General features: G+C 33.2%; 1 protein-coding gene across 2 annotated transcripts in view; it reads left to right on the top strand.

Annotated features, from left to right (window-relative positions):
- Positions 1-1,598: 1,598 nt before the first annotated feature.
- The window catches only part of LOC149541565 (uncharacterized), a 182,886-nt gene continuing 173,154 nt past the window's right edge, over positions 1,599-11,330 (top strand). The window contains exons 1-2 of one of the 2 annotated variants that reach the window (XM_089796774.1): positions 1,599-2,471; positions 4,929-5,358. In XM_089796774.1, the coding sequence (XP_089652900.1) occupies positions 1,996-2,471; positions 4,929-5,358 (906 nt within the window). In that variant the 5' untranslated portion in view covers positions 1,599-1,995. The remainder of the gene's footprint in view (positions 2,472-4,928; positions 5,359-11,330) is intronic. The other variant, XM_089796775.1, reaches the window with a different exon arrangement.

Raw genomic sequence — 11,330 nt, 5'->3', positions numbered from 1 at the left:
AAGGACAAGTAAAAGTAGAATAATAGAGAGAGTTGAAGAGAATTTGAAAAATATTAATAATTTTATTATTTTAAGAAATATATAAATAACAATAAAAATTATATCATATGAATGAACTACTCATTTCTACCAATTCAATTATAAGTTCAAATATTTAATTAAAAAAAATATTGTTGATTACTTAAATCAAAGTACCAAAATATGTAGTAAGTTTGAGGGGTAATATTAATGGTATGAAAAAAAATTGAGCAAAATTGTAAAATAGTAGCTAGTAAAACATAGTGTAAAATTTTAAAAAATAACATTTTACAATTGTAAAAAATAAACATCAATGTAAAACTAATAAGAAATATATATATAAACATCAATGTAAAACTAATAGTAAATATATTTAAAATAAGAAATATAAAACATTTAATTCTATATTTGATTAAAATATCTAAATTATACAACTTAAAAAATATTTAACATTATAAATTCATATGTCTTCTTCTCCATAAACTATCTTAAATAATAAATGTATTTAAAATAAAAAATAAAAAACATTTAACTCTATATTTGATTAAAATATCTATATTTGAATAACATTTTACGAATTATAAAAATAATTATCAATGTAAAACTAATAATAAATATATTTAAAATACGAATATAAACCATTTAACTCTATATTTGAAATTGGTAAGGAAAATAGATATGGACATAAATAACAATAGGAATTATATTATATGAATGAACTATCAATTTCTACCAATTCAATTATAAGTTGAAATATTTAATTTTAAAAAATAAATTGTTGATTAATTTATTCAAACTACCAAAATCTCTAGCAAGTTTGAGGGGTAGTATTAGAGAAAGGTTGTAAAATAGTAGCTAGTAAAACATATTGTAAACTTAAAGAAATAACATTTCACAATTGGTAAAAATAAACATCAATGTAAAATTAATAAATATATTTAAAATAAGAAATATAAAATATTTAACTTTATATTTGAAATTGTGATAATTAATATTGATTAGACATTTGATTTAAATATCTAAATTATACAATTTTAAAAACATTTAACTCTATAAATTCATATGACTTCTTTTTCGTAAACTATCTTAAATCATAAATTTATTTAAAATAAAAAATATAAAACATTTAATTCTATATTTGATTAAAATATCTATATTTGAATAAAATTTTACAAATTACAAAAATTAAACATCAATATAAAACTAATAATAAATATATTTAAAATAAGAAATATAAAATATTTAACTATATATATGAACTTGGTAAGGAAAATAGATAAAGATAATTAATATTGATTAGATATTGATTTGTGAGGTGGAAGATAAAAATGATTGTTTTTAAAAAAAGTTAATCCACTTGTCACAAATGTGAAAAAGATAAAGTTGTAATTAATGCATTCATTAATAGAATTGTTAGAAAATATTTTTGTATTTTTATTGAAACATTGCTTTTTTTTTTTTTTATCAGGTCAATACCATTTTCGAAAAATGATATTTTCCAATTTATAAAAAAAAAATACAAATTAACATAGCTTTTGCAAACATTACATATACCTAACTAACATGATTCCATTAGTTTCCAGGTGAAGGCAGGTACTAAACAAAGCAAACACACCGTCGTTCGTTTTCTTGCTTTTTTGCCTCTCGAATAGGATGTATCCTACATATGACAGGATCTCTGTTTAGCTGTCTTTGCAATCGGGAATTCATTTCTTTTTAAATTTGTGGCTTGAGCATTCTAGTCTTCATTACATAGATAAACTCTTAAGCATTCCAGTGTTTTAATTTCCTTTTGTGAAATCAGTCCGGGGTTTTCATATCCTTTTGTGAAGTATGCATTCGAGTCTTGATTCGATGGATTAATTCTTAAGCGTTTCAGGGTTTCATATCCTTTGAGCCTTTCAAAAAAATCCAAGGAAGTCTCTATTCCGAAGAGAGAAAAAGAGCTAACCCAGAAACAGCACAACATTACTGCAAATGGACGAATCAGCAAATCAAAGTGCACAATCTTCATTATTTCCTTTCCAGCCCAACAATAATCAACATGCAAATGATGTTAAAACTATCAATAATTCTTCATCATGGCTAGCTAACACGAGTTTCAATGTAAATCTGCTTCCGTCCATAACATCTAAAGATCTAGACTTAGACAAAGACAGGCAATTGAATATAGAGGATAATAGTGCCCAAAAGATAGAGGAGAACAGTCCCGTGCATTTAGAGAAGGATAAGCATAGTTATCCAATTTTGGATTCACCTGGTTTAGAGGAGGACGAAATCGAGGACAGGGAAACCAGAAGGAGAAGAAAAAGGAGAAAATTAGATAAGAAAAAGGATAAAGAGAGGAGCTCAAAGTTGAAGTTATGGGCAGGGTCAGAGATCAAATTGGCGAAGGATTATTATTTTGATACCAAAGGAGATCGCGATAATCTGGCATTCGGTTCGCTTTACAGGTGTGCACTAGAACTCTAGTTTTCTTTTGGTACAATTTTTCTTAGGTATAGTAGCTCTGATTTTCATTCATATTTCATAAGAAAATGTTGTGAAATCTGATTCTGTAAACCTACGAAATTCTATGGAAAACTTTTGGCCAATCGATTTTTTAAATTTTATTTGTAACATTTTCTAGGATAAGTTTCACTTATAAATATACGGATTTAGAGTTTCGGCATTGCTTCATATTTAGATCTCACTTAGTCATTATTAATTGCTTTCAGTATTCAATTTTCTGAGCCCCATTGGTCCACTTCTCACGAGTATTGCTTTCTCCGTCACTTATTTTATTGTTGACCTGTGAAATTAGTAGCCAAGTTTTAGGTTGTCATTCATAAGTTAGGTTTATTTTGGTCAATTGGATTATTATTTTTATTACAGACATTAAGTTTCCACGATCCACATGAATACAGTCTAACATTGTGTTAATTGTTCAATAATTTTTTAAAACATTATTTAATGGCGAGCATTTCAAGGATGAAGGTAGAGAAATGCAATCGCTGGGAACTTGAGTTAAAACAAATTTAAGCTAGAATATCTTTTTGTGGACACAAATCAAATGGGTTGCTGTGTGAAGAAAGTACTCCTTAGGTATGATGATCAAAGTTTGGATGAAGATTGGTAGGAAGACAAAGAGAAGCAATGCTAACAGAACATCAAATGTGACAAAGAAATAATCGAATGTTCACAGTATAGCAAGAGATTATACCCTTGACAAAACTTTCAGGACAAATGCAGCAAAAGCAACACTTGCTATTAATATAACCATTCACAATTGCCAATACAATGAGATATTCCCTACGTGTGTTTAACTTGAATATATCTGTGAATATCTTCAGGCACATAAATAGAGAAAATTGCTAAGCAGTTTTATATTACAATGGGTGAAAGACCATGGGCCAAAAAAAACTACTTATATGTGCCCCATTTTTTTTTTTTCCAGGGTTAAGATTCTACATGGTGGTATCTCCATATCCCCCGGCCTCATCAATGCACCAAACCCCACTAACCCGCTTGGGTGTACAAACTAAGAGGGATACTAAGCATGCAAAGTATACACCACACATCCAACATACAATTGTACAAGTCGCTTCGCTCTCTTGTTTCCACAGTTTTCTTTCTTTAGTTCAGAATAATATTGCACTTGACCAAGAAAATTAGTATTTAAGGGACTATTACAAAACAGATTTTCCAAAAGCTTTCATTAATTGTGGTATTTCCTTGTGTAAATAAAGGCAAGAAAACAGTGTGATAAGATTTTAAAATTGTCAAGAATGGTTATAGTGAATCTAAAGATAAGGAATTATTCTATTCTGGGGAGGGCTCGTAGCCTGATATATAAAATCATTGAAAAGATACCAACAAGGATAGTATCTCAATATAAGACAATGTATCAAGAAGAAACCTATCTCAGTGATTCAAATACAATCCAAGAATGTTCCCTTTATTACAGTATTCTTTCTTGGCATTTTTTACTGGAAGTAGAATGGTCTCAAGTGTCTGAACAAAATGAATATTTTTTTAGGTCATAAATTCCAGAATGCTTCAATACTACCTAAATCAATTCTTTGTTGGGGTCAGAGGTCTATAGACTCCATGCTAATTGTATATTTAGTTTGTATTGTAACAAGGGATTGTTTAAATGTTGAAATGAGTGGAATGCCCACATTTATGTTTTTCTTGGATCTACATGTTTTCCACTATAGTTTAATGCACATGTTTTTTTTTTGCACTATGTATCTTTTATATTTTGAACTTGTTAGTGTGAGCGATTCCACCATTGGCCATATGTAGGTGCTTTCCTTTCCTTTATTTCCTCGGAATGATTGCAGTGACCCAATTCATTATGATCTATACTGGAAGAAGTTGTAAATAGCATTTACTTGCAGCAATACACCTGATCCTATTTTTAAATTTCACCATGTTGAAATAAATATAAAACTTGTGACAGCAAGTGAACAAAATTCATATGTTATTTGGAAAATAACAGAGACCACAACTTTTTCACCGAATCACTATAAATGCGAGCCTTCTTATCTGTGATTCACATTGATATTTTTCCTTTTATATGGTAACTTTTTGATGTTCTCGCCTAGTACATAAATTTTTGCACTCAAATCAACTGCTATTTGTAGTTTGATTCTGGGGCTCTCCATGCCAATATAACTAGATGAATTATTTTATTTTCGCTGTCCTCCTTATTTCTCGTCTTTATTATTAGTTATTACTGTTCTTCCTTTTTTCCTAATACATAAATTTATCAAGGAGGCTATATTCTTGAGTTCTTTGGTAAAATTCTTAGTGTTGATATGAGTCAAGTCCATTAATGCAAAATTTGATATTTTGTTTAGATTTATTAGGTTACCGTATCTTATAATTGTCTTAAATCCTGATTGTCTTGTATGAATCCTGTGCAGAGTAGATATTGCTCGTTACCGGCTTCACCATTTAATTGGGGAGTCAACATTTCCTGATAATGATTCCTTATTCAAAGGCAACCAAAAGATAACAATATTGAATCCAGAAGAGGATAGTCTTTCTTTAGATGACAGAGCAAAAATAAGACGCTATTGGTCTGCAAAGTCTGTATCTTTTGAACAACGCAAGGACCTAAAACGTCTACATGTTATTCCTAGTCGAAGTCCTGATTTTGTTCATTTGGAAGACTTTATTTCTTTGCAGCAGGAAACTCTACCAGATCAGAAGAATGACCTAGAGTCAGCAGGAGTCACTGAAAGTGGAGAAGATTGGGATGAATTTGTCATGCACAGAACCAAGGAGTTCAATCAAATGACAAGGGACAAACCACATGATGAAAATTTGTGGATAGCTTTTGCTAATTTTCAGGTGTGAGATTCTTTGGTTTATTCCTTTCAAATTATGAAGAAAGAAATGTTAGACTTGTTTGGATATTGCAAATTGAGACTTCATGGTAATTTTTCTAATAATGTTAATGACTGATGAAATTTTTCTTAAATATTATATTAAGTGTTACATTGTCTTTTTTGATAGGAAAATATCAGCTATTGGGACTGAAACCATTATGTCGATATAACAAAAATGAGTAAATTCATCTGTTATCATCCTTTCTAAACTAAAATTCTACCACCCAGCAGAAAGCAAAAACAACCTCCCAATACAGATATTACTAATACACCTACATATCTTATTGTTATCTTATGCTCCTACAACAAAATGGAGCTTCATACCTATTGAGTACTAGGCTGCTGCAACAAAATGGAGCTTCCTGTATACAAATTTACTCTAAACCTTTTCTGCCCATTCCATGCCCAAGTGGATCACACCACATCAGTTCTTCTTTGCTCGTTTCACGGACAGAAGCTTGTCTTATAGGTGCACTTCAGGCCACAATTGACATGATCTCCTAGTTCCATGGGCTCCTCCTCGGTCGCTGCTGTTTGGCCAGATAATTTTGTCTCATCCTCTTCTCCCTCTCCATTAATGCTTTCAAAATCCAGGCCCTCCTTGTCCAAACCCATCAAGCCTTCATCTCAGATGTATTTCTACAGCCACCAACTCTAGTTTCAAGAAAGAAACACTGCATGCTGCCAATTGCCTCCTATGAGGAATCATTGCCGAGTCAGGGTAATGGATGGCAGGGTATTTCACCACTCTCACCCTTGCCCGCGAAGAACATAATAGTCTTTCAGAAGAGTGATGTCTATGTCACCATCCACAATTTCAAGCACATCATCCAACTTCCCAAGTCAACTACCTCTTGCCAACTTTTTGCATATATTTATTTACCATCTTCTAGGACTTGCTTGCGTCAAGCATGACCGGTAGAAAAATAACACATTCGAATTTACCCTATGACGGTGGTCAGCCCAAAGGTACTCCACCCCCAACACTATTCTTATTGCATGTAGAACCAAACAATGGTTTGATTTGAAGATTTTCCTTACTCACTTGTTGGAGAAGTCCCTTAGAAAATCCATTTCTCTTGCATCCTTGCAATTTCATTTGTGTCCATTGTTGGTAGCCCCTCATGTCTACAAATCACGACGCAAATTGCATAGTGCAGTCACACAGTGCAAATCATGATGGTAAAAGACTAAGCCAACCATGTTTAAATCTTGAGAGTTTCTTCGAAGCAGTCAATATTTTGTACGCCCTCCCCCCAAAGCATTGGTCTCATCTTATTAAATCTTACCATCCATCTCCTGTGAAATTCTATTATCCTGCTGTCCTTTCGTACGTGCCAAATACGATGCATTGAGGTGACCAAGGTGGATGCAATGCGGTTAAAAATGTAAGAATTTGGTATAGCTCTGATACCATGTAAGAATTTGGTATAGCTTTGTTACCATGTAAGAATTTGCCTAAGGCAATAATTCAACGCCAATATCAAGAAGCTCAGTAGATAGCACAAGAGAGACAATGATGATCAAATGAGAATGGATATCATATAATTGGATATCAGATAATTGGATGTCAGATAATTGGATAATTGGATGAATACATCATAGAGGGTGCCTATATATAAGGGCAACCGATATGTCTAGAAGTCACACAAGAGATTAGGATTACAACTCAGCACATGTCCACCAAAGGTGGATTATCCTCCATTGAGCATAGGAGTTTGTGCGATGACGAGAGGATAAATTTACATAGGTGTATCTCATAACGAGATGTTGTAGACACCATGTGCTCAAATATTTAAGTTTCTAACTCCCGTGTTGTCAACAAGACAACTCATACGACTATGCATATTCCTAAGTAAACTTAAGTGTAATAATAAAAAATTATTTACGCTAACAACCCCCCCTTAAGTGCAACTTAAGGGAATGCACTTAAGCTCACAAAGCTAAATGCAAGATGCAATGTGGGTCTCGACTATTAGGCCATGTTAGGTACCCATGTACAAATGCAATGCTCTACATACAATGTTCTGCAATGCAATCTCTCTGAAAATGGAGAAAGAGGGAAAACCTCATCCGAAAAACCTTCTCCAAAAAGAGAGATGAAGAAATACAAGATGCATGCAAGGATGGAGTAATCAAGACCCCCCTAGTATGACATACATCATGCATGTACAAGCATATATCCCCCATAAGAAAAAATACATGATGGTATCCCCCCATATTGAATAATCTCTTGCAAGGATGTCATGAAGACAAAAAAGTATCCAATGCCTACAAACGACATTTCTCCCTTTAGGAAGAAGATACACCGAGTATAGGTGCAAGTATACTTCCCATTGTGGATAGGAAGATGGATGAGGAATCCATATGTAGTATGCTATGATGTTGTCTCTGGAGTCTGCTCATATGTTGACAAGTCCTTGATGAATGTAAATGCCACAAGCCAATCTGGTGGATGCCCAAAAGAAGGTGGCAAACAATGTAACATGTCCATATATGAAAGTGAATGCAACTCCAAAGACAAGGAATCATCTTTATAGGAAGATATGGGAAGAGAAGCAATGTAGCCTCCCCTCAATGATGAATGCACACCCATGAAAGAAGCTCCTTGATGACTGAAGAAGCTGCACCATGAAAACTGAATGATGTTCCTCCTTGTAGGAAGAAGTGGTGCCATAGGTGTGGTAGAGAATGCTCCCCAACCAGTAGGAAGAATCCTCAAAAGATACGATGTCTGAGGAAACAGGAATACAATCTCCAAAGACTGATATGTCTCCTTTGAAGTAAAAGAGTCCTCCTCCAACTGCTAAAAAGAAGTGTCCACAATCATGTCAGTCTCAAAAGAAAGATCAAGTGGTTGAGGGTCAGAGTGTTCCCTCACAACAAGTTAAGAAGAATTCTTCTCAACAAAGAGAAGATGGATGTCATTAATAATGTTTGCCACATCTTCAATGTAAGACTCCACAAACAACATTGCAATGTTTGGAAGGAAGTCATCCCATGAAGGTAATAGGAAGAATGGTGTTTCCTGCTGCACTGAATCAGGAGCATCTGTGGTTGGAACTGGATTAGTAGAAGCAACAGGAGCATTAGGAGTTATGATCTCGACTGGAGTTGTAGGTACCACAACTGGAGTGACTGGAGGTAGAATGTCCTCTAGTAATGGAGGGACTTGTGGATCTTCATATGCTTCCTAAAGACACATCCACAGTTCATAAGGATTACTTGCCTTTCTAAGGACAACGAAACAATCCATATTGATATTTATAAAAATAGCTTGAAAAATCATTCTAAGAACTATCTGATCAGTAGAAGAAGGCAGTTCTTTGGAACATAGATAAGGAAATACTTTCTTATGTTCTCTTAGGACCCGTTTGGTTGCTGGAATATGATTTGAGAATTGGCATTCCGAAACCTTGATTTGGGATTCTGGAACTTGAAATCCAGATTACTATTTTGAGGATTTGATTTGATACCGTTTGGTTCACCAAGAATTCATTATGAGAATACACATTTTCACCGTTTGGTTGCACAGTTCTGGAATTGGAATACCGACTAGAATAAGTAATTTTTTTTAATTTTTAAATTTCAACATAAATGAAATATGTTTTTAATCCATCACTTTAGCATGATTTAAAATGTGATAAAAATGTATCTTGCACTTGACATGATTTTAGAGTCATTTTATTTATTGTCGCTAAAACAATGCTACACATGGAAAATATGTACTCCAAAAACTTCATTAATTTATAAATTGTTGTGACATTTACATAAAACTTGTCAAATCTCTGTATACAAAATTGTGACATCGAGGTAACTCATAAAACATGTAGTAAACTTTTGTCTTTATTGAGTTCATTGTTGCATAAGGTTCTAATATACAATGCAGAATAGGAGGCCAATAATTACACAGAGAAGGCAGCATACAAGGCAATGCAAAAAGACTATTTCGGCCTCTTGCGCCTTATACATTTTACACTCATGTTGTGCCTTACACATTTGACACTCATGTCCTTCATCATATTTTTTAGCTTTCGTCATTGAACCAATGTCAGCTCTGACCACCTCTCGTGTCTTAACACATTTTCCACTCATCTCCTTCATTATGTGCAGTTGTAGAGCGAACATCAACCAACATGAAATATGCGCAGCCATCATTCCCCTACAATACAAAATATACATTACTGAAGAGATTATATGTCATTAATACAAAACATTCAATATATAACATGTCATTAATAATCTTTTTCCCCTCGGGACAACAACCAAACTGGCGCCTAGGATTTTTCTTCGTGCGTGACACTTTTAAATGGCATGGCCCAGCACCACATGGGCAATTATGAATTGCCACATCTGTCAAAGCCATGAATCCTATATCAAAAAACAATGTAAAGTGAAAACTTATCAGAATGACATGCAAGAATATTTGTGTCATCTTATCAACTATCTACAACACAATAGTAAATACATGCAAACAACAAAAAACAATGACAAGCATAAGCAAAAAGTGTATCAAGCGCACTGGACAAAGAACAAAGCATAAAACATATCAAATGTCATAGTATAGAAAACCAAATAGTTTTTAAACAAAACCAGACAGCAGCTCCAAGAAAACATTGTCATAATTGCCCCCATTGTAATCAAATCATTGATGCTAACATAAATGTTCCTCAATAACTGTTTTGAACCTGTAGTTAGTGAAAAATCTGAAATTTCAAGTTTTGGATTTAAAAATAATTTGTAAGCATATGCAATTGGCTGTTGTATGAAACTTTAACCGCATATAAGGTTTTCAAAAAGACCTGCTACAGCAATCTAAGGTATAACACTATGCACCAATTCAAAATTGTTGTAGCAAGTCTTATTGTTGTGTGTTGAAATGACAAAGATTGCTGTATCCACACTTTCAAAGCAGAATAAAAAAGGATATATAACAACAAAGAGTACAACTTTTAATATACTCTACTAGGATCCCTTTTTACAATAATCAAAGCTTTGCAAATTTATTCAGCAACATAACCAACATAATCAAATGGCCTATTTTGGTTATAAGATTGAATATCAGCGGCAAGAAATAACAATTGGTTTGGTATTTCTTTAAAATATTCCTCAAAAATGCAACAATAATAAGGCTCAGCCATTTGTTGGTGAGCCTCTTTTCCTCCTTGCTCAATTTATTAGGCCTGAAGTTTGTTAGCCTACTCATTCTATTTGCTCCCCTCAATCTATCACATTCTTCTCACTGCTCCTATATTACTGGCAGCATTGCATTACAATGCACTCCAAAAGTATAAAAAATAACTGTCTGGTTGCTTCTCATTGGACATCTTTTCTGTTCACAAAGCACCCTCATCTAGCCTGTAGGCTTTCGCATGCCCTCATCTGTACAACCAGCTTCTTATAAAATGCAATTCCAGAATTGTAGAAACAAATAAACATCAACCACACAAAAAATAATTGTATGATTTTATACAGCCAGTCACACAAAACAAATTTATATAGATACGTAGGAGATTATAAAAAACAGCCACTATATAAATTTCAGATTGATATTAGTGACTATATATTACTGCAATATTCATTTGAAAATCCTTTCCCATATCCACCAAATGGGATGTGGTCAACCAAAATTAAACATGTAATAGTTATAAAATCGATCTTAAAAGTATGTGAACAACAATAAAGTTACTAAAGCCTTAGAAACTTTATCCGAACATATTCTGCTCTCTCCTCTTCGTTCATTATCAAGAACCCTTTGGCTCTATCAGGATCAGATACAAAGGTGTCAAATGCCCCAATCAAAGCACTAATATTAAGTTCACCGGTGGCTTTTAATGCAGTATAGACCTCTTGTAGATCTTTTAGCTTACGTTCTTCACCCAATTCGATAGTTTGAGGCTTAAGAAGGGTATCATTTAGCCTATCAATTGAATG

The sequence above is a fragment of the Cupressus sempervirens genome, chromosome 8, assembly GCF_028749045.1.
Source record: "Cupressus sempervirens isolate cs-2001-9-10 chromosome 8, ASM2874904v1, whole genome shotgun sequence".
In the NCBI taxonomy this organism is placed as follows: domain Eukaryota; kingdom Viridiplantae; phylum Streptophyta; class Pinopsida; order Cupressales; family Cupressaceae; genus Cupressus; species Cupressus sempervirens.
Note: the sequence above shows the minus strand (reverse complement) of the source record. Positions and strands in the feature narration are given on the sequence as shown.